At 39.5% G+C, this 22,740-nt stretch overlaps 1 protein-coding gene across 1 annotated transcript in view; it reads right to left on the bottom strand.

Annotated features, from left to right (window-relative positions):
• The window catches only part of LOC127571882 (uncharacterized), a 48,631-nt gene extending 36,150 nt beyond the window's left edge, over positions 1–12,481 (bottom strand). Inside the window, exons 1-6 of the mRNA XM_052018628.1 lie at positions 12,348–12,481; positions 6,627–6,704; positions 5,114–5,191; positions 1,849–1,944; positions 1,145–1,207; positions 278–373 (exon numbers count right to left, since the gene is read on the bottom strand). Of these exons, the coding sequence (XP_051874588.1) occupies positions 278–373; positions 1,145–1,207; positions 1,849–1,944; positions 5,114–5,191; positions 6,627–6,704; positions 12,348–12,408 (472 nt within the window). The 5' untranslated portion in view covers positions 12,409–12,481. The remainder of the gene's footprint in view (positions 1–277; positions 374–1,144; positions 1,208–1,848; positions 1,945–5,113; positions 5,192–6,626; positions 6,705–12,347) is intronic.
• Between the last annotated feature and the right edge of the window lie 10,259 nt (positions 12,482–22,740).

The raw sequence follows: 22,740 nt of genomic DNA, 5'->3' as shown, positions 1-22,740 counted from the left end.
TGTATAGAAGTATTTCAAATGATAATTGTGATTTCATTTGGAATTTGGAACCCTGACTTGAGTATTAAATTACTCATTATTTTTTTGAATCAAATTTTTTATACTTATTAAATTACCATAGTATTGTAAACTTGGCTGGTTTTATTTTACTGTTGTCATGCAACACTCGAGCTATTGACGTAACTGCAGGAACTTAGTTTGAGAAGTCAATTTTTTAAAACTTTTTCTAAATTTTACCCTACCCACATTTGGAGTACCAGGTTGCAATTGATGATACCTGTTACTGTTGATGTTGTCTCCATTGTAGAAGAGGTTAAAGTTGAATTTTGCTCTGTGGACATGCTTCCTCTGGTGGTTGCAGATGTTGTTGAACCTTAAAATATGCAGAGAAACGTCAATTAAAATAGGCAGCACTGTCATATCTACTTTTATGAGTCATATAAAATGAACCTAGAAGTCTAAGCCGACCCTAGAAGTCCAAGCCGACCCTAGAAGTCCAAACTGACTTCAATTACTTTGCTTTTCTTTCTGTTGACCAATATTCACGTGATAGTACTGATACTATGTATTTGTTGATATTTTCCAATTGAAGAAGCTTCTGTGATATAGCAAATGATGAAGGAATAATTGCTTGACTTTTGGACTTCGTATAGTTAACTGGTTGCAGGATATTCATATATGAATATATTGCATTGATTACAATACTAACTGGTTTTCTGTCTAATTTGAATTTGTTGGCATGAAAATTAATTATTACCATTTGATATGTGCTTCCTGATGTTTAAATTATTCTTTGTGATTGGAAAATTTGATCTTTGAGCACTTTACAGTGGTGGCTAAGCTGTTTTTATCTTAGGCCATACCTTATGTAATCTACAGACATAAGAAAGCAAATGAATGGGACACATCATCCTTAAGGCGAAATAATCACTTTTTAGAAAATTCTCCTGACTGCAATCTGTTATATATATAGAATTGTTCAATAATTCATAGTATAGACTGTGAAGTGATCTGGGTTTTGGCCACTTTGGGGAAAATTGGCAAAAACAGTGATCGAGCATTGTCTATTGCCCGTCACTTGTGTTGATAATTAATATATCATTGGAAAGACTGAACAATAGTTACTGCTGTTGCATTATTGTACCTGTTGTTTTGCTGCTTGTCACAGAAACTGTTGTTGAAGCAGTGGAAGTTAACGTGCTTTGATCTGAGATGAAGATATCTTTATTAGTCACGTACATCGAAACACACAGTGAAATACATCTTTTGTGTAGAGTGTTCTGGGGGCAATGACATCAATGGATGTTAAGGGCACTATGAGACTCTAGAACTAATGATCCTCCTTTTTGTAGCATAAAGCAGTAAATTACAGTCAGAAATTAAATGGATGAGAACCAAATCTGACCAGCGATGAGTGAGGTGTTATGTGGATACCATTTGGACTTCTGATTAACTGTAAATTGATGACCATCACATAAAAATATGGCTATGAATTTCTACTATAAGTTGTGCACTAAAAAGTTATCCTGTTTTCCCACAATGAAAAATTTAGTCCTCTTGAACAGATTACATCAAAATTTTGCATGCGGGTTTAAATCAACATTTGCCATGTTAATTTTGAATTATGCATCTTTTGGGCAATCTCTAAGCATTAACTTGCACTCAAATTCTTTTAATCAGACCTTTGAACACTACTTATTTTCCAAGGTGGTGTAAACTTAGCTTTTTTATTTTCCTGATGAAATTCAAAGCTGGAAATTTGGACAATGCTGCATAGATTTAGGTTGACGAAACAATTTTGTTTATCCCTTGCCCACTTTTGGAGTAATAGGTTGCATTTGTTGATACCTGTCACTGTTGATGTTGACTCAGTTGTAGAAGGGGTCAAAGTTGTATTTTGCTTTGTGGGTGTGCTTGCTCCCGTGGTTGCAGAAGTTGTGGAAGCTTCAAATATGCAGAGAAATGACAGTTAAAGTATATGACAGCACTGTCATTGCTACTCTTATAAATTGTATGAAATTACTCTAGAAATTCTGAGCTCCCTCCAATTACTTTACTTTCATTTCTGCTCACAAATACAGCTATCATGCAATCACTTTGGTGTAAACTATAGCCAGGCAGGTGGTCATAATTTCCAACTGAAGAAATTTCCATGATTTAGCAAGTGATAAATGAATAATCACTCACATTGTTTACTTGGTATAGATATCTATTTGTAGTCTCTTCATATAGAAAATATTAGGTAGATTTCAATACCAGCTGGTTTTCTATCTAAGTTGAATGCATTGGGCATGAAAATTAGTGCCTCTAAATAACTGAATATCTGACACCAATGACTACAGTCTGATGTTTGGTTTGCTGATGTTAAAACCATGGTATGTGATTGGAAATTCTGATGTTGGAGTTGCTTTGTGGTGGTGGCTCACCTGTTGTTATCTTTCATTTTTTTATATGCCGGAATGTATGTACCAGTGCCAATGCACAACATACTATTCTTCTTTCAGAGGAATTAATCTTTCTCTTAAAAATTAACCTGCCTCCACTGTGCTTTGCCTCTTGGATTGTTATATGATTCACAGTATGGAACTGAGAAGAGTTCAAAGATTTTGCCACTTTGGGGAGTCTTGGCAGAAACAATGATCAAATATGGTCTATACCCACTGATCTGCAGAATCCTCAGTAGCATATAACATGATAAATCATTAATCATTTAAGATTTTTTTTCTTTTCATAGTTATATCTTTGTTGGGTAATCTTGTAAATTATTGGAAGAATTACATTTATGTCTGTATTTGTTCATAAATTGATTGTATTTGCTCATAAATTGATTGTATTTGCCTGAAAATGGATCTCGGGGTCCATAACTCCCTGAAAGTGGTCACACAAGTAGATAGAGTGGTAAAGAAGGTGTATGGCATGCTTGCCTTCATTGGTCAGGACATTGAGTAGAAGAGTCAGGAAGTCATGATGCAGCTATATAAAACCTTGGTTAGGCTGCACTTGGACCGTTGTATGCAGTTCTGGCTGCCCCATTACAGGAAGGATGTGGAGGCTTTGGAAAGGGTACAGAAGAGGTTAACCAGGATGCTGCCTGGATTAAAGGGTATAAGCTATAAGGAGAAGTTGGACAAACTTGGATCCTCTGGAGCATTGGAGACTGAGGGAAGACCCGATAGAAGTTTATAAAATTGTGAAAGACATAAATAGGGTAAACAGTCAGAATCTTTTTCCCAGGGTAGAAATGTCAAATACTAGAAGACATACATTTAAGGTGAGAAGGGAAAAGTTTTAAGGGGATGTGTGGGGCAAGTTTGTTTTACACAGAGTGGTATGTTCCTGGAACAGGCTGCCAGAGGTAATGGTGGAAGTAGATATGAGAGTGGTGTTTAAGAGGCTTTTAGATAGATAAGATATAAGATAAGATATCTTTATTAGTCACATGTACATTGAAACAGTGAAATACATCTTTTGCGTAGTGATCTGGGGGCAGCCCGCAAGTGTCGCCACGGTTCCGGCACCAACATAGCATGCCCACAACTTCCTAACCTGTATGTCTTTGGAATGTGGGAGGAAACCGGAGCACCTGGAGGAAACCCACGCAGACACGGGGAGAATATACAAACTCCTTTCAGACAGTGGCCGGATTTGAACTCGGGTCACTGGCGCTGTAAAGCGTTATGCCAACCGCTACACTACCGTGCCTGCCCCTGAATATGCAGGGAATAGAGGGATATGGATCGAGTGCAGGCAGAAGAGATTCAGTTTAATTTGGCATAGTGTTCAGCATAGCCATCATGAGCTGAAGGGCCTGTTCATGTGCTGTACTGTTCTTGCTTTATGTTCTATGAAAAGGCAAGAAAATGAGTGGTAGTGTATTTGTTGTCAATTACCATTGTGTAATATCTGATTCCTAATGTTGAATCGATGCTTTCTGATCTCAGGGGTTTGGATTAACTGATGTTCATTTGGTTATGATCATTGTTATGGGCAATTCTTTGTCAACAGAAATTCTTCGTAGACTTTAATATACAGACATTTCGATGTAAATGCACAAAATGCTCTTTTTCTTTCAGAAGAATTAATATCCTATTTTAACTTGCTATTGTTGTTTTCAAATCTTTGCAGAGTATCACCCTTCTCTCTGTCTGTAATCTCCTCCATCTCAATATGACTCTGAGGTACCTTCTCAAAAACCACAATTTCCACTTCTTGTGTTTCTCCAATTTTACCCTCTCCATTATGCATTCAGTAAAATTGTATTTGATGTGACGAAAAAAAGTCATATCTGTGTCTATTCTTTTTGTAAGGAAAGTAGGATTGCAACCCTTGCTCTCAAGAAAAGGCATCACTGATGATGGTGTTTTAGCTGACCTGCTGACAGAACTATGAAGGATCAATGATCTTCCTGTTTTGGGAAAAGTTCTGAGACACGTTGATCAAGATTACTCTATTGTCTGTTGCTTACAAAAGCAATAATTATATCTGTAGAAAGATTAAATGTGACAATTCGTGCTGCAATGCTGTTGTTTTAGTGGTTGAGGCCAAAGTGGTTGTTGAAGCAATTACACTTGTATGTGGTTTTACCGCTGTTGGTGAAGTTGATGGTGCAGCATTCACTGATGCTGAAAATAAAATGAATCTCAGAAAGCTAACTATTGCTTGACTGTAACAAAAACCATTCCACTAACAGAAGCTAAGATTAACTTCATGAGAAATCTTGGCTCTCTTTAGAGATTTGATAATCTTCAAGTTAATGATTTTCAGATAACATAATGGGGTAATTTTTTCTTGATCATAAGCCTTACTTTAGTTAAGTGCTCCTGTACGAGGTGTCTGGTTCTCTTCAATGAAACTGAATTCTGTTTACCGATTTCAATGTGCATTTTTGAATTATGCATCTACTCCCAAGACTGAGTTTCCATCCCTGAGCTTTTAATTGGAAAATTAATCATTACAAATTGTCTTGATTAATTTTATCTGATTTCATTCCAGTGTTAACTTTTAAATACACTTTCTCTGGAAAATGCTGTAAACATTGAATGAAGAAGCCATCTTTAATATATGTAATTTTTAGACTTTCTGATTTTGATTTGCTACATTGCAATTTATATACCTGTTGATGCTGATGTTGTTTCTGTAGAACCGGACAAATTTGTCATTTCAGTTGAAGAGCTTCCAGATCTGTTTACTTCTAATTAGTAGTGAAATGTTAGTAAAACAGAGCAGTATTACATGAGATAATAGCATGAATAGTACAAATGAATCAACATTAGAGTTGAGCTCAAACACTTTGATTTCATTCATTTTGACAAATATTACAATTATGCATTAATGTTGTTTGGAACTAATGTGGATCTACTATTATGTGTGGAAAAACTTGCCCATCAGATCTCCTTTAAATATTTCCCCTCTCTCCTTAAGCCTATGTCATCTAGTTTTAGACTCCCCCACACCTACCTTATATATGGCCCTCATAATTTTATAAACCTCTGTAATGTCACCACTCAGCCTCCTGCATTCCAGTGAGAACAATCCCAGCCTATCCAATCTCTCCTTGTAACTAAAGCCCTCCATTCCACACAACAATTGGTGAATCTCTAATGCACTCTTTCTAGCACTGCCACATCCTTTTTGTGGTGTTGTGTCCAGAACTACACACAATATTCCCAATGTGGCCTAACCAATATCTTGTACAGCTGCAACATGATATCCCAACTCTTATACTCAGTGCCCCTGCCTGTGAAGGTAAGCACGTTAAACACATTCTTCACTACACTATTCACTGGTGTTACCATTTTCAGGGAACTACGAATGCACCCCAAGACCCCTCTGTACATCAAAGCTTTTAAGGCACCTGCCATTTACTGTATATGTCCTACCAGTATTAGACAACCCAAAATACACCACCTCATTAAAGCTAAAGTTATCTGGAAACTTCCAGGCACTATTGATAATTGGGTACAACTATCACTGGTTTAAGATTCACGTATTCAAGAACCTACTATTGCTCTCCTGTTTATTTATCCTGGCACCATTTAAAACTCATTGACATGGTGGTAAACTTGGCAAATCAGACAGTCATAAGAACCTTCAAGTCAACTCCAACTCAATGGCTTTCAGTACTGTTGAATATTGCTGCTGCTCACAGCCATCAAAGTACATCAGACCATTAGTCATCCACACCTACTAATACATCCTGAGCTCTCTGACCCTGTTCCAGTTCATCACATTGGTTTCTAGGAAGTTTTTCTAGTCGTGCTACCCTCATCTTATCAAATTCAATAGCGTTGATGAATGCCAGATGAAAAACACTGTCCAAACCAAGGAATTCATTCTAGATCCAATGACCTCTAAAGGTAACAGCTCTCCCTCCTTCTACTCCTGAGGATTGCAAGACAATTGATGTCGAAGGGTGCACATCTGACACTAGAAATGCACCACTCACTTGAGCTCAAATCAACCTGAGTAGTACTCAATTCAATTTCCAGGGAGATGCTAAACATTATGAAATGATGGAAGTGGTCCTTTTCATATTTTATGAGAACTTATTTTTATGTGAAAAGGTAGTATCAACATTATTAATATTTCCTTCACTGGAATTGGATCTAAACTATAGTAGATTTTACCTTGTGCCAATGCTGAAACGGTTGTGGAATATGTCAAAGTTGCAGTTGTTGTAGGGGAAGTCCTTCCTGCTGGATTTCCTGCATAAATATATAGAAATATCAACACAACAGCGTACCATTCATAGATAGTATCATAAATACTGTAAAAAAATGTTTGATTTTATCATTATTATAGAAATTCACACTTGAGTGTAGGAGGCTAAGAAGTGACCTGACAGAGGTTTATAAAATCATGAGGGGCATAGACAAGGTGGATGGTCACAGTCTTTTCCCCAGGGTAGGGGAGTTTAAAACTACAGGGCATAGATTTAAGGGGAGAGGGGAAAGATTTAAAAGGGACCTGACAGGCAACTTTTACACACAGAGGGTGGTGGCTATATGGAACAAGTTGCCAGAGGATGTAGTTGAGGTGGGTACAATTACAATGTTTAAAAGACGTTTGAACAGGTACATGGATAGAAAAGGTTTACAGGGATATGGCTCTAATGCTGGCAAATAGGATTAGCTCAAATAGACATCTTGGTCAGCATGGGCGAATTGGTCCAAATAGCCTGTTTCTATGACCAACACAATTCAACTTCTGAACCCAAGTAATTTGATTTCAATTGTATGTGGAAGAATGATGATTATTCAGTAGCATAGTGTGGAATTGATGATATTGAGGTGTTTATTCTTCCCGTTTATGGAGCCTCCATTTTATCAGAAAGGAAATAACAACAATTTCAACTTTCAGCCTCTTGAGATAGTAATGTAGTGGTCTACTGAGCAGCTTTCATTTGTTCATTCCTGCTGTTCTATATATTTCTGAGCCCAGAACTGCCTACAGTTGGAACTTCAAGGCACTGGAAAGATGCCACAAATGCCACCTCCAGAAAATCCTCCAAATTCAAGATGATAAGAGGCATAGATCGAGTGGACAGTCAGAGACTTTTCCCAGGGCGACAATGGCTAACACGAGGGGACATAATTTTAAGGTGATTGGTGGAAGGTATAAGGGGGATGTTGGGTAAGTTTTTTTTTACACGGAGAGTGGTGGGTGCATGGAATGCACTGCCTGCAGAGGTTGTGGGGGCAGATACATTAGGGACATTTAAGAGACTCTTAAATAGACATATTAATGAAAGAAAAATAGGGGGCTATGTGGGAGAGAAGGGTTAGATAGATCTTAGAGCAGGATAAAATGTCGGCACAACATTGTGGGCCAAAGGGCCTGTACTGTGCTGTAATGTTCTATGTTCTATGTTCACCAGAAAGATAAATGAACCAAGTGTCAGCTTTCTCCCCCAGGCCAGCATCCCTACAGTTGAGTCCCGAATTACCATTTGTCAGCAATGTTGGTCAGGTCATACTTACATGGCCAATACCAGACTACCAAAATGTCTCTTTGTCTAAGCTTTGTCATAGGAATAGATTAGCAGGCAAACAGCGGAAAGGATTCAAGGATGTGCTCAAGGCGTCCTTGAAGAAAATGCAACAACCCTATTGATTCCCGGGTATCCCTGGTCCATAACTACTAAAAGATGCAGAAGGAGCATTCGGGATGGCACTATGAATCTCAAGTCCTTTTGTGATCTTGTATGTTCCAATCAAGTCCCCTCTTACTCTGCTAAACCTGTTTAGTTTTTACAAGCCAAACCTGCCCTACCTTTCCACATAAGACAGTTGCCAATTCCAGGTTTTATTCTTAGTAATAAACCCTTCCTTGAACTGCTTCCAAAGCATTGGCATCCTTCCTTAAACAACAACTTACACTGTACACACCACTCCAGATGTGATCTCACCAATCTCCTCTATAAATGAAATATAATGTCTCTACTTTTGCATTCAGTTCCCCTAACAATAAGTGATAACATTCTTTGGACTCTAGGAAAGAGAAATAAGAGACATTTAAAAGTAGTTCAAAAGGCTTTGACATTGAAAATCTGTGAATGGTTGTTGGGATGTCCTTGTTGCGGAGCCATAGCAGTACACTGCCTCTTGGAGCTATCTATTTCTTGGATGTGAAGAGTCAGATCATTCACCCATCTGTATCCAGGCAAAGCAGGAGCAGATAGGTGGGCACTGTGAATGGGGATCTGGCAATGGGCTTAAAGGGTGAAAAGGTGAGGATGTGGATTGTCTGTATTGATGTTCTAGAAAGCAGACACTGAACGAGGGTCTATATTGTCTCTTTCTATGAATCTGTGATATGATAATAATGGGTCAACATAAATATTTTAATTAAAGTTCTGTTCACAAGACTAATCATATCAAAAAAGTCTGTTTCAGAACTGAGTGTTCAGGGAAAGCACTACCTACAGTATACAGTATATCTTCACTAAGATACATAGGATGCCATGAGATTTTTGATGCAGAATATAAGCATTCATTAAACTTTGAGCTTCTCAGGACCATGTTTTTTTCATTCTAAGTCACATCACATTTTAGAGCATATTATATTGTTGTTGAAACGTTGACCGCCTGCTTTTCTCCACGGATCTGCCTGGCCTGCTGAGCTCCTCCAGCATCATAGTGTTAGTCATGGTAGTGTGTACCTTGGAGGGGAACCTGCAGGTGGTGCTGTTCTCATGCACCTGCTGTTCTTATCCTGTTTGGTGGGTGGAGATTTGGGAGATTGCTGTAAAAACTGCCTTGGTGAGTACCTTCAGTGCATTCTACTAATGGTACACACTGCAGCTCCAATCTACCGCTGATGGAGACAGTGAATGTTTAGGACAGTCAGCAGGTCACTTTATCTTTGTGTTGAAGTTAATTACAGAGGGATTAGAGTATAAAATTAAATAATTTGTATAGCAATTATACAGAGTCTTGCTGAGATCAAACCAGGAGTAAACTGCCTCATTTCTATTTCATTTCCAGAGGAAACACATACTTGCTTTAGAAGGAAGACCACAAACTTTGACTAGAATAATTTTTGAGATGAGTTCAATTCAATTTAATACTCAGAAAATGCTAGAAATACTCAGCAGGCTAGGTCGCATCTGTGGGAAGAGAAACAAGTTCATGGTTTGGGTCAAAGGCCTTTATCAGAACTGGGAAACAGAAAAGAAGAATGATCCATGAACCCATGAACACTACCTCATATTCCTTTTTTTTGCACTAATTATTTATTTTTGTAATTTATAGATTTTATATGTCTTTGCACTGTACTGCTGCCAGGAAACAACAAATTTCATGTCAGTGATAATAAATCTGATTCCAATAAGCTGTAAACAAGCCCATCTAGTCAATGAGTGAATGGGAGGAGATAAAAAGTGAAAACATAGACAAAGGAACATTGACAAAAAGTGTCGGAGTTGTGAAATGCAGCACAGGAACACATGCCCGGCAAGTTAGGCTAGTTGATCAAGCAATTATGGCCATCCTGATCTGCCTTTGGAGATGTCAGTGAGCCATCTACTTGAACAACTGCAGATTTTGTGGTGAAGAACTCTCAGAGAGCTCTTAAATAAGGAGCTCTCAGATGTTCCACTCCCATTCACATTGACCAGATAGCTTTGTTTACAGCTCATCCTCATGGTGAACCCAGTTTTACCATATCTGAGAACCCACTTCTCCCCATAGCTTAACAAGCTTCTTTTCTCTGCTTCCTAGTTCTGACCAAGTCCTTTGACCTGAACTATTAACTCTTTCTTACAGATACAACCTGCCCTGTGGAGTATTTCCAGCATTTTCTGCTATTATTTTAGATTTCCAGCATCTGCTGTTTCTTTTTTATTTTCAATTTGATACTCTTCACTTAATGAAGCAATCCAGACCCACCTGAGCAACATTCAGGCATGCAATGACAGGTTGCTCGTGCTGGGTGTGGGCATTGCCAGCAAGAGGGAATCCAATCAATTCCCATAAACACTCAAAAATATTACTACCCTAAATCCTCCACTATTAACATCCTGGGGTTGATAAGAAGGTAATTGGATCAGTTAGGGTGGCACAGTTGCAAAGCCAGTAGAGCTGTCGCCTTACAGCTCTGGCGATTTGGGTTCAATCCTGACCTCATGTGCTGTCTCAATGAAATTTGCATGTTTTCCCTGTGATGGCATAGGTTTTCCCCGAGTGCTCCAGTTTTCTCCCACCTTCCCCCCAATAAACTGTGTGGGTTGGTAGGTTAATTGGCAACTGTAAATTGCCCCTAGTGTGTAGGTGAGTGGTAGAATCTATGTGGAGTTGATCGGACTGTGGGGAGTAGGATTAGTATAAATGGGTACTTGATGATTGGCCTGGGTTTGGTGAGCCAAATGGCTATTCCCGTGCTCTCACTCTCACTCTATGACAGCTGGAGAAGTTCTCTACCTGTGAGAGTCATTCAGAGACTGCACATCCTGCAGTCGGTTAGGGGTACTGGAATAGTCTTCACTTATTTAGATGAGTACAACTTCAACAACGATCAATATGCTCAACGTCCAAAGCAAACAACCCATTTTATTCGCATCCCACCACTGCATAGGACACTCAATCATTCGACCAGTGCCACATCACAGCTGCACTATATACCATCTGCACAACCTACCAAAGCTTCTTCAAGAGCGCCTTTCAAACCTGTGATCTCTATCACCTAAAAGGACAAAGGCAACAGACAGATGGGAACAGAGCCATTGCCAAATTCAGCTACAAGTCACATATTATCATGAATTGGAAATATATTGCTGTTGCTCGGTCAAATCTTAGGACTCCTTATCTAAGAGCTCTCTGAGAGTTCTTCACCACAAGAACTGCAGGGGTTCAAGTAGATGGCTCATTCCAAAGGCAGTTCAGCATGGATGTTGAATGGTGGCCTTGCCAGTGAGATCCATATCCAATGAAGCAATAAACTAAATACTTGTATCAGGATTATGTAGCGAGGCCTACTTTCCCTCTTTCTTAGAAGAATAAGAAATTTCTTTGAAACCTTATTCTTAAAAACCTCAACAGAGAAAAATTTTCCTGATTCATAATCTCCCCATTCTATATGTTAACACCCACATGCAAATTAAACAGCCATAAATTTTGCAGACCAGAAATAGGCTTTTTCTTTAAAATGAATTTAAAATTGAAACTAAGAATTCCACCATTGTGTAAAACACCCATGTGCATTCTCTTGAGGTTTACTCTTCCTCTTTCTAGACTGAACTTGGTCATTGGAACACAAGGCAGAATGATGGGGTATCAGTAGTGAGAAGGCCAATAAGAGTTTCCACTTCCTTGTCCCTTGTCACCATTTTTATTCACTTGGTGCTCCCTATTCCTGCTATTAATGAGATACAATTTATATCGTTACAATCTATGGGGCATTGAGCAACCAAGCCTTTGACATAACTCAGTCCATTGTTTAGTAATAAAAAAGTGCTTTTAATCAAATAGCACATGGTTTCATATAAGAGCGAATGGAATAAATATACAGAGTAACTATAATGTGTCCCTTCACACCATCGGATGCACCAAAATAAACAAACAAATTAATAAGATGGATAATTGTTCAAAAATAATTGTTGTAAGTGGGCATAATAACTTAATCAAAATGCCTTCGGAGAGCTTAGACTCGAGTATCTGGTCTGAAATAACATTGTTACTACATTATTGCAAAAATTATAACCAATTGGCTGGTTTAACATTTCCAACAGCGTCCCACAGATTCATAAGATCTGGAGATAGAGTCATAGAATAATATCTAGAGATTAAAACGTTATTCAAAATATTCATTAATCAACTACAATTACAATTTCCAAACCAATTAATTCTTACCATCACAGTCCTGATTTGACTGCTGAATAATGGCAAATAACAGGAGGCACGAGAACCACATTTTGTATCTTGCTTCAGTATTCTTGAACTCTGTTCAAACGCTCTTTCAATAGAAGTGTTATGGAATAGGAAACAGTTTCATTTCTAGCGTGCTAGCAGATTCAGCTGCCTGTTCTGCCAAGACTGAGTTCTTTTTCCGTGTCAATTATTTATGTTCTTGAACAGAGGCGGGGTTTAAAGTTTTTGTGTCTCCAATTGTTCTTGCCTTGTTTGTTAGAAAAGTTTTTCTTGAGCTTATTTTATGGGATTCACTTCCTTGTGTGAGTAAACAATTAAAAAAATGTCAGACCCACTACCAATCTTGTTTACCTATTTAAAGTCTAATATTAAGAATTATCAAAGGGACTTCACAAGGTGACATTGGATTCTGTTTACACTATTCCCATCATTTTTATGCTGTAGGTATATGTGATTGAATAGACTGGATGTTTAAACAATTGCTCTTTGAAAATTATTTATTTTACACGCGTTTTCAAGGTGTTAAACTTTAACTTATGACAGAGGCAACACCAGCTCCATGAACGGGTGGCTGCAAGAGACTGTCAGTAGTTGGATTATCTGCGGAGAGTGACTGATTCCCTGTAATCTTCCCACTACTTATAAGGCATAGATCCGATTTATGATGGAATGTCTGGCTTTTCTCTGGCTAGATGTAACCCAAGACCAGAGAAGCTGAACAGTATTCAACATAGAGCATCCTGCCCCCAGTTTTGATGAAAGATGAAAGAACTATTTGGTTTTACCTTCAAAAAGGCTGCTTGATTTATTTTACTTCAAACACTTCTGCTACCTATTATCTGTTCATCTGGTTGCAGTGTAGCATTAACAAGATGCAATGAAGCAAGTCAACAAAACTATTGTGACATCCCCTCTCCATTCTGCAAATAACTGTGTCCAGTTTTGGTCGCCCTGCTATAGAAAGGATGTTATGAAACTGGAAAGAGTGCAGAAAAGATCTACAAGAATGTTGCAGGACTTAAGGGACTGAATAAAAGGGAGAGGTTGGACAAGCTAGGACTTTATTCCTTGGAGTGTAGGAGACTGAGTGGTGATCTTACAGAGGACTATAAAATCATGAGAGACATAGATAGGGTGAATGCACTCAATCTTTTTCCCAGGGTTGGGAAATCAAGAACTAGAGGGCAGAGGTTTAATGTGAGAAGGGAAAGATTTAATTGGAACTTGAGGGGTAACCTTTTTACACAAAGGGTGGTATGTATGTAGAATGTGCTGCCAGAGGAAATGGTTGAGGCAAGTACACTAATAACTTTTAAAATACAGTTGGAAAGGTTTAGAAGGTTATGGGTCAAACACTGGCAAATGGGACTAGCTTTGATGAAGCATCTTGGTTGGCATGGACAAGTTGAGCTGAAAGCCCTGTTTCCATGCTGTGCAACTCTATAACCCTATCACCTACAAAAGTAGGGGAGCAGATGATGGAAACACTAGCTGCTTCAAGTTCCCCACCAAGTCAATCTCTAGCGTAATTTGCAAATATATCACATTTCTTTTATCATCGAGTCAAAATCCAGGCAACTCCCTACGGAATCGCATTAGGGGTGTACTATTAACATTAGTTGTTAATAACATGGCTCACCACCACCTTCCTAAGAGCAATTAGGGATGGTGTATAAATGCTGGCCTCACCAATATGCAAACATTCCAAGGAAATGGTACAAATCTTACAGTTAAGAGGATCACTAAAACATAAAAATACAGACCAAAAGATAGAATTTTGCTGAAGTATAAGTTTGCTCTAAAGTTGTTTAGGATGATCAGATTCTAGCATCATTTGTGAAACGTAACTCTGTCTGCAATATTTCAATCTTATTTTCCATTTGGTTAATATCACTGCATGAAAGTGAAATTTTGTTCATTAACTGGCAACTTTATTATTTATGGACTCTATGTGCATTGAATACAGCATGAAAATAGAAATGATAAATTCCATACAATGTCAAAATATTTCATTTAAAAAATCCCAGTATATAACTTACAAAATCAGATTTATCTTGCCCCTTCCTATCTCATGTACACATGCATTCTGTATTCATCATTTGTTTCTTAAGTTTCATCTGAGATATATAAATTAATGTATTTACGAGAATTAATGCAACTCTATAAATGAGGTATTTCTACTTTGGCTAGAATTTGTAAACAAGGTTGCTGCATATAAAATTGCATTAATTTGATAGCCTTCTGTTCTAACTGATTTACATTTCACCAAATGTTACATCTGTCATAAGCCAGCTGAGTCAATTAGTGATATCTGCCACATTGACTGTGGGTCCTCAAAAAAAAAATTCTCAGTTGAGAAAGGCTTCAAAGCACATCCACTGAGGGTGTCACTTCACTGTTGTCCCCTGTGATCTTCTCTTCTAACTGCTGTGTCTGTCCCTTCTATTCTTCGATCTCCTCCTCATCCTTCTTTTGCTGAAGGTCCTCACACAAATGCTTAATTCCTGTAATGGCAATGTTGTGTAGGATGCAGCTGATGATGGTGAACTATCTAGCCTACTCTGAAGAGAGTAGCAGGATGTCCCTGGTGTGACCCAGACAACTGAGTGACATCTTGCAAACCATAGTGAGATTCTCTACTGGCATTTCTATGGTAGTAATTATAATGGCACTCAACAACATCAACTCCCACCCCATGAAGACAGCATGCCCCTTCTGTTTGCCACTCAGGGTGTCCACACCACCTTGTTCTTTGAGCTGGCCATCTCCCACCTGCCATGTCTCACTCAGGGCAGTGATATAATTGTCAAAGATTCTGCATTCCCAGGTCACGATAACAGAGCAATGTTCAGATCTGTCGTTGTTGGGACTTTCTAAGAGGGTGTTGATAAACTAGGTTACTAAACTTCATATTGAGGAAGTTGACAGTACGTGACTTTTTTTAATGTGGGATTGGCATCGTGCACCAACTGCCACATGTATCTGTCTGAGTGAGTTCTTGATCCAGTGGCAACAGGGCCCAATATGACTAGAGATCAGTTTCTGATGCATGGGCATTAACATAGACAGAAAAAAAATAGCTCATATGTAGGTGGCATTCGGCATGTGGATACTCAACCACACATACACACAGAGGCTCAGGCACAGACATCCTTGCCCACTGCTCCATCAAGCCTCTTGTCCAGCCATCCACCCTCCCTTCATGCCTCTCAACCTTGACTGAATTTCTTCTCCTCTGATATCGCTCTCCATTCTCCCACCCTTGCTCACTCCCTCTCCCTCCAACCTATGCCACCTCTCCCCCACTCAAACCACAAGTGCGCCATCACAGAATGGCATTCCCTCAGAATCAGGCCAAGCCAAGGAGCAGGAGAGACTGCAGAAATTACCTTGGGTCTGTGGGAATACTACAACACTCACCAGCCACACACCTGCCTTGTTTCTGCTAACAGTGACAAATTTGATTGCAGTAACAACTCAGGGGTCTCCCTGCTGTCTGCCACAGAGAAAGTCATCATCAGACTCCTCCTCAATCACACCCTTCCAGTGAATAAAGCACTGCTCCCAAAATCACACTGTGGATTCCCTCCATTCAAAAGCACAATGGATATGATGCTCACTCTGCATCACCTCTGAGAGCATTGCAGGGAAAAGCACCAGGAACAACTATACATGAGCTCATGAGAGCCTTTAACTCCATCAATCGAAAGGAACTGTGGACCGTCCTTTTCAAATTTGGCTGCCTGCAGAAATATCCATCTTATGTCTGCTTCTTGATGGTGTGCTAGATGTGATCTTAACCAATGGGTCAGTAACAAATCAAATCTCAGTGCAGACTGGAGTCGAGCAAGGAAGCCTCATAGCTGCTACTCTTTTCTCAATCTTTCTACTCTAATGAAACTCAGCTAGCTATGAAGTGCAGGGCATTTTGTTCCCATGCCTGATGCTAAAGTCCCTAAACAGATACAATGTTCTGAGCTCATTTGTGACAAGAGATTCCAGATGAACATAGGAAGAGGTTCAAGGATGTTCTCAAAATTTCCTTGAAAAAATCTTTCCAACTTGTGGAGATCTGTGGCCCAGGACCATTCACAATGTAGGAGCATTTATGATGGCATCAAGAACATTGAATCTATTCTTTGTGAACACATAGAAGCCCAGTATAAATGGCAGAAGGAGTGCACCACCTCCCAAGCTACCACCCATGCTCAGTCCATTTCCTCCTGCCCCACCTTTGACATGGGCTGGGAGCCCACATTGGCTTCCTCAGCTACCTCAGATCTCAAATGAAAGCAAGTCATCCTCAATCCTAAGAGACTGCCTAAAACAGATGAAAAAGAAGAAAGAATCTGAAAGCCATTACTTTCAGTTCAGAGCCCTAGCCTGTTTTGTTTGATCATTATGATGAACTGGAGAGGGGCAGGGGAAGAAGGCAGTTGCTCGGCTACCAGTAATATCAAGACTATGGTGTTTGTTCCCAGCTATTTATACAGTCATATGGTTGGTCTCTGGAGTAAGCCACAACTTTGTCATCTGTAACTTTCATAATAGGTCAGTGTTTCAGATTTATACTATGCAAGTAACAAGATGTACAGCAATTTCAGATAATGTAGACCAATCTATTACTAAATAAAGCCACAATTTAACAATAAGCAAATGCTTCATATCTTAAGTAATTGTATTACTCTAATATCAAAGTCAAAGTCAATGTCAAGTTTATTGTCAGGTGCACAAGTACATGTATGCACAGACACCAAGAAAAACTTACTTGCAGCATCACAGGCACATAGCTTCAGATATGCAACATTCACAAGAAAGACAGATGAAACATAAATTATATGCTATTTTTACAGGAAAGAACACAATTAGAACAAAAAGTCTGTTGTAGTGCAAAGTGTTCATAGTGTTGCTAAACTGAGGTAGTGATTGGAGTTGTGCAAGTTGGTTCAAGAACCAAATGGTTGAAGGGAAGTAGTTGTTCTTGAGCCTGGCAGTGTGGGACTTCAGGCTTCTGTACATCCTGCTGATGGTAGATGCAAGGAGATGGCATGGCCCAGATATTCAACCTGCATGAGTTAGCCAAATTTTAAAACTAATGCAAATTACAACACATAAACAACACATAGAATTAACCAGTGCATGTTGGCTGTGTTCTGCAATAGTAGTCCTAATCCTATGAATCTGCCCTACTCCTAGTTGAGAGACCCACCTATTTCCCTTCAATCACCTTACAAGTGCTTGGCTGCAATGTATTTAAACTGATGTACATAATTTTTTAATCACTTATTGTTCATTCCTGCTCTGCTCTATAATTTTGAAAACTTTTACATTACTCGTGACTCACTCTCTTCTGATGAAAACAACATCAGTTTTCAGGTTCTACAATGTATTATTAGTCTCACAGTTGGCAGCATTTTTGAGAACTATAAATAGAAGAAAATACTGGAAGTTCTTCATTCATCTGTCTTCTGTGTATAGGTTGTTATTGTCATTTCATCATAGGTGATAAAGGTTTTAAGATTTTACAAAGGTAAGGTAGAAGAGCTGAGACTGATGAACAAAAAGGAGTTGATGGGTGGGGTTGAATGTTGGAAGGATTAACTGGCAAAGACAAGACAAGAGGAATGTCTGAATGAACAGATACTGGAGTTTACAAAATAGTTACCAGGTAGAAATAATTATGACAATTCTTGAACTTGTTCTTTAGTACTTCAAGTTATAAAGCATTTAATCTGAAAACAAGATGTTGGCCCCTGAGTTTCCTTTTAGGACAGATGTCAGTGGACATGAGGTAGTGAATTGAAATGGCAAGCAAATGGGAGCTCAGGGTCACACACGTGGACAGAGCTGAAGTTCTTAGGTGAAGAGGCATGTTGCATCTCCTGTTCTTGGGAACAACCATAGGTACTGGTGATAGTTGAAGGGCATTGAATTTGGAATCTTTCCCCAGTTGCTGAGAGTATTTGGTGGTATGATTTAACTAGAGGTAGTGGAAGGAGGAAAAAGTTGTCCAATAACTGTGGAGATTGCCAGAAGTGGATGGGCATGCACTTAAGGTGACAGGGGGTAAGTTCAAAGATGATGTCGGGGCAAGTTTTTTTTTTAAAAAAAACAGAGTGGTGAGTGCCTGGAATGCACTGCCAGAGGTGGTGGTAGAGGCAAATACAATAGAGGCGTTGAAGAGGCTCTTAGCTAGGCACATGAATTTGCAGAGAATGGAGGGATATGGACATTGTGTCGGCAGAAGGGATTAGTTCAGTTAGGTATTTCATTGCTAGTTTAATTAGTTCGGCATGACATCATGGGCCAAAGGGCCTGTTCCTGTGCTGTACTGTTCTAGGTTCTAGAAGAAAGTATGGTTAAGGTCAACATGGAAGCCAATGAGATGAGCATGGATATTGGTTGACAGACGACCTCCCCAGCACCTACTTGCTCACCTCTCTGAAATGGAGATGAGAGGTGAAGAATGTCAGAGAAATGTTGGATATGGTGCACATGAAGGAATGAGAAGTGTGGAAAATGGAAGCCAAGTTGATAAAATCCTCCAATCTAGGACAGGAGCAGAAAACCTTACCAGTAGAGGAGGTATAATAGTACAAGATGAAGAGGTAAGTGATGGGACCATGTTTAGCTACAATCCATTTTAGTGAATCTGAGCTTTTTTTGATTGTGGGCTACTGGCTGGAACATAATCAGAAAAGTAGGATGGTTCATGCATAGAATATGCATGGGATTGTATGCATGGAATATGCATTGTTTCTGCACACCACCCACATCCATCTCACCCTCCACCGTGCTGCATGCACTTAACTGGGTCAGAGGGAAGAAGACCTCCACCTGTGAGAGCTTGGTTCTGAGGCCTCTGGTAGCATGCCACTGAGGCTTTTTCCCCAGAACAGTCTCACAGCCTTTGATGGATAGGAGGCTTTTTATAAAAGCAGTTTTTAAGTGCATCTGATATTCAGAAATGTTTTATTATTAAAATTGCTGTGAATCAAAATAGTTATTAAACTGTTTAAAAATGAATTAACTCAAACATATAGAAACACTAACAAATCATGAGAAAATATTAAAATAAAGTCAAATGAATAAAAAAAGCTTGCTTTTTTTCTTGCTAACTTTTAGTTTGTAATCTCCAATCAAACAAATAGGGACTCAATCTTATCCCATGACTGGCTATCTTAAAATCACAGGTACAGATTTATGAGCATTAATGGTTCAGTTCTATGACAAATTACTTTATGTTCTATAAAAACAAATTCTGCTGATAGATTGAAACACAGCCTTTGAAGAATTAATTAATCTCATGACAAATATGAGCTCCCAAACCAACTAGTTGTTATGTTGCATTTACCAAGACTGGTAATCCAGGGAAAACTACCAGATTGTTGGAAGAACCAATCCAGTTTACTCACATCCTTTGGGGAGGAAATCTACCATTCTTACCTTCTCTGAGCTATGTGTGACTCCAGACCTACTGTGTAGTTAATTCTTAAATCCCCATTGAATGAGCTTAGCAAGCCAGTGTACCTGTATCAATATGTTTAGACAGGGAAGGAATAAAACCGGTTAGACCAGCAAGCATTGAATTAGGCACTGAACTGAAACATGGCAAAGTCACTCCCAGCACGGTCAACATGACTAAGTCGTCCTCGCATCTAGGGACTGATGTCGAAATTGGAAGAGTTGCCCCATTGACTTATCAAGCAACAGACTTGCATAGTTGTAACTCACAGAATCATGTGCTAATGCACATATGGCAGCAACTCCAATGATACTGAGGCACTCTCTGGATCATACTGTATGGCTCCACAATTTAGCCAGGCATGTAAAATGAAATTTGAGTAGAACTTGGTGCATGACACATTGCCTAGTGCATATTTCCTGTCTGTATTGAAATCCTTATTCTTCAATAAATCAGTGCAGCCGATGAGCCTGATTGTCATTGAGACAAAGGCTGTAAGGTATGAGGGCAGGTCTAATTTTGCACATTGATAACATTGTTCCTGCTGATTTGTTTTGCTTTAGAAAGATAGTAAAGACTGCATATTCAGAGAATATATGTTCTACTGGCAAGGAGAACATCTTGACTACTTCTAGAAGGTAATAGTTCATCATAAATAAAAACAGAAATTGCTGGATAGTCAGCAGGTCAATGTCTGTGGAAAAAATAACAAAAGAGAAAAAAGTGGTAGGTGGGGATTGACGTCACAAAGTGACTGCTTGTCACCCCTTCAAAATGTTGAAAGGGGAGTGGTGGGGAATATATAGCTGGTGATGGACTCTCACTGGAGCTGGAGGAAATTACAAAGGATGATCCAGTGAAAGTGAAGGCTGATGGGGTGGAAGGTGAGGACCAGGGAATTGTGTTCTTGTTCTGTCTGGAAGGAAAAGTTGAGAGACCAGAGGTGCAGGAAATAGATGAGATGAAGTCAAAGGGTGGTAGAAGAGAAGCTGCTGTTCAGGAAGAAGGAAGGCATTTCAGTGAAAACTGTGCAGAATGTCTCATATCAGAGCAAATGCGACAGAGATGGGGGAACTGAGAGAATGGAATGGAGTCCTTACAGGAGACAGGTTTAGAGAAGTATAATCATGTGGACTTATAGTGGATGTTGGTCATAGAGTCACAGAGCACTACAGCACAGAAACAGGCCCTTTGGCCCATGAAGTCCATGCCGGCCTGGTTTTCTGCCTGGTCCCATCTACCTGCATCTGGATATTGCCCTCCATACCCCTCCCATCCATGCACCTATCCAAACTTCTCTTAAATGTTACAATTGAACCCACATCTACCACTTCCATTGGCAGCTCATTCCACACTCGCACCACCCTCTGAGTGGTGTAGTTCCCCCTCAGATTCCCCTTAAATATTTTACCGTTCAACCTAAACTTATGACCTCTAGTTCTAGTCTCACCCAACCTGAGGGGAAAAAGCCTGCATGCATTCACCCAATCTATACTCCTCATAATTTTGTATATTCTATAAGATCTCACCTCATTCTCCTGTGCTCCAGGGGATGGTCCTAACCTATTCAACCTATCTCTTTAACTGAGGTCCCCAAGTCCCGGCAACATCCGTGAAAATTTTCTCTGCACTCGTTCAAGCTTGTTGATATCTTTCCTGTGGGTAGATGATGAGAACTGCACACAATACCCAAAGTTTGGCCTCTCCAACATCTTATACAACTTCAACATAACATCCCAACTCCTATACTCAGTGCCCTGATTTATGAAGGCCAATGTGCCAAAAGCTCTCTTTACAACTCTTTCTACCTGTGATGCCACTTTCAAGGAATTATGGATCTGTATTCCCAGGTCCCTTTGTTATACCACATACCTCAGTGCCCTGCCATTCACTGTGCAAGTCTTACCATAGTTTGTTCTCCCAAAGTGCAACACCTCACTTGTCTGCATTAAATTCCATCTGTCATTTTTCAGCCCATTTTCCTAGCTGGTCCAGATCATGCTGCAAGCTTTGATAGCCTTCCTCGCTGTCCACTATGCCCTTAATCTAGGTGTCATCCTCAAATTTGCTGATCCAGTTTACCACATTATCATCTAAATCATTAATATAGATGATAAACAACAGCTGGCTCAGCATCAAAATCTGCAGCACACCACTAGTCACAGGCCTCCAATCAGAGTGACAACCATCTACTACCACTCTCTGGCTTCTCCCACTAAGCCAACGTTGAATCCAATTGACTACTTTATCCTGAATGAAAAGCAGCTTAGCCTTCTGGACCAGCCTCCTATGTGGGACTTTGTCAAAGGCCTTGCTAAAGTCCATGTAGATAACATCCACCGCCTTCCCTTCATCACCCTTCCTGGTAACCTCCTCAAAAAACTCTACAAGGTTGGTTATACATGACCTGCCACGCACAAAGCCATGTTGACTATCCCTAATCAGGCCCTGTCTATCCAAATACTTATATATCCTGTCCCTCAGAATACCTTCCAATAATTTACCCACGACTTTCCTGGCTTATTCTTAGAGCCTTTTTTAAACAACAGAAAAACATTAGCTATTCTCCTTCCTACGGAATCTCACCCCTGGCTAAGGACATTTTAAATATCTCTGCCAGGGCTCCTGCAATTTCTGCACTAGCCTCCCACAAGCACCTCCTCTTCCATAATCCAGATACGGTCCATGACCTCCCTATTGTTTTTCCTCAGTTCTATAGACTCTGTCTGTCTCTCGAGTAAATACGGATGCAAAAAGTTAATTTAAGATCTCCCCCATCTCTTTCGGCTCCACGCATAGATGTCTACACTAATCTTCAAGAGGACCAATTTTGTCCCTTGCTATCCTTTTGCTCTTTAGCTTGGGATTCTTTTTCACCTTGTCTGCCAGAGCAAGTTCATGTCCTCTTTT

The sequence above is a fragment of the Pristis pectinata genome, chromosome 6, assembly GCF_009764475.1.
Source record: "Pristis pectinata isolate sPriPec2 chromosome 6, sPriPec2.1.pri, whole genome shotgun sequence".
Taxonomy (NCBI): Eukaryota; Metazoa; Chordata; class Chondrichthyes; order Rhinopristiformes; family Pristidae; genus Pristis; species Pristis pectinata.
The sequence above is the reverse complement of the archived record's forward strand: the minus strand, read 5'-3'. Positions and strand labels throughout refer to the sequence as shown.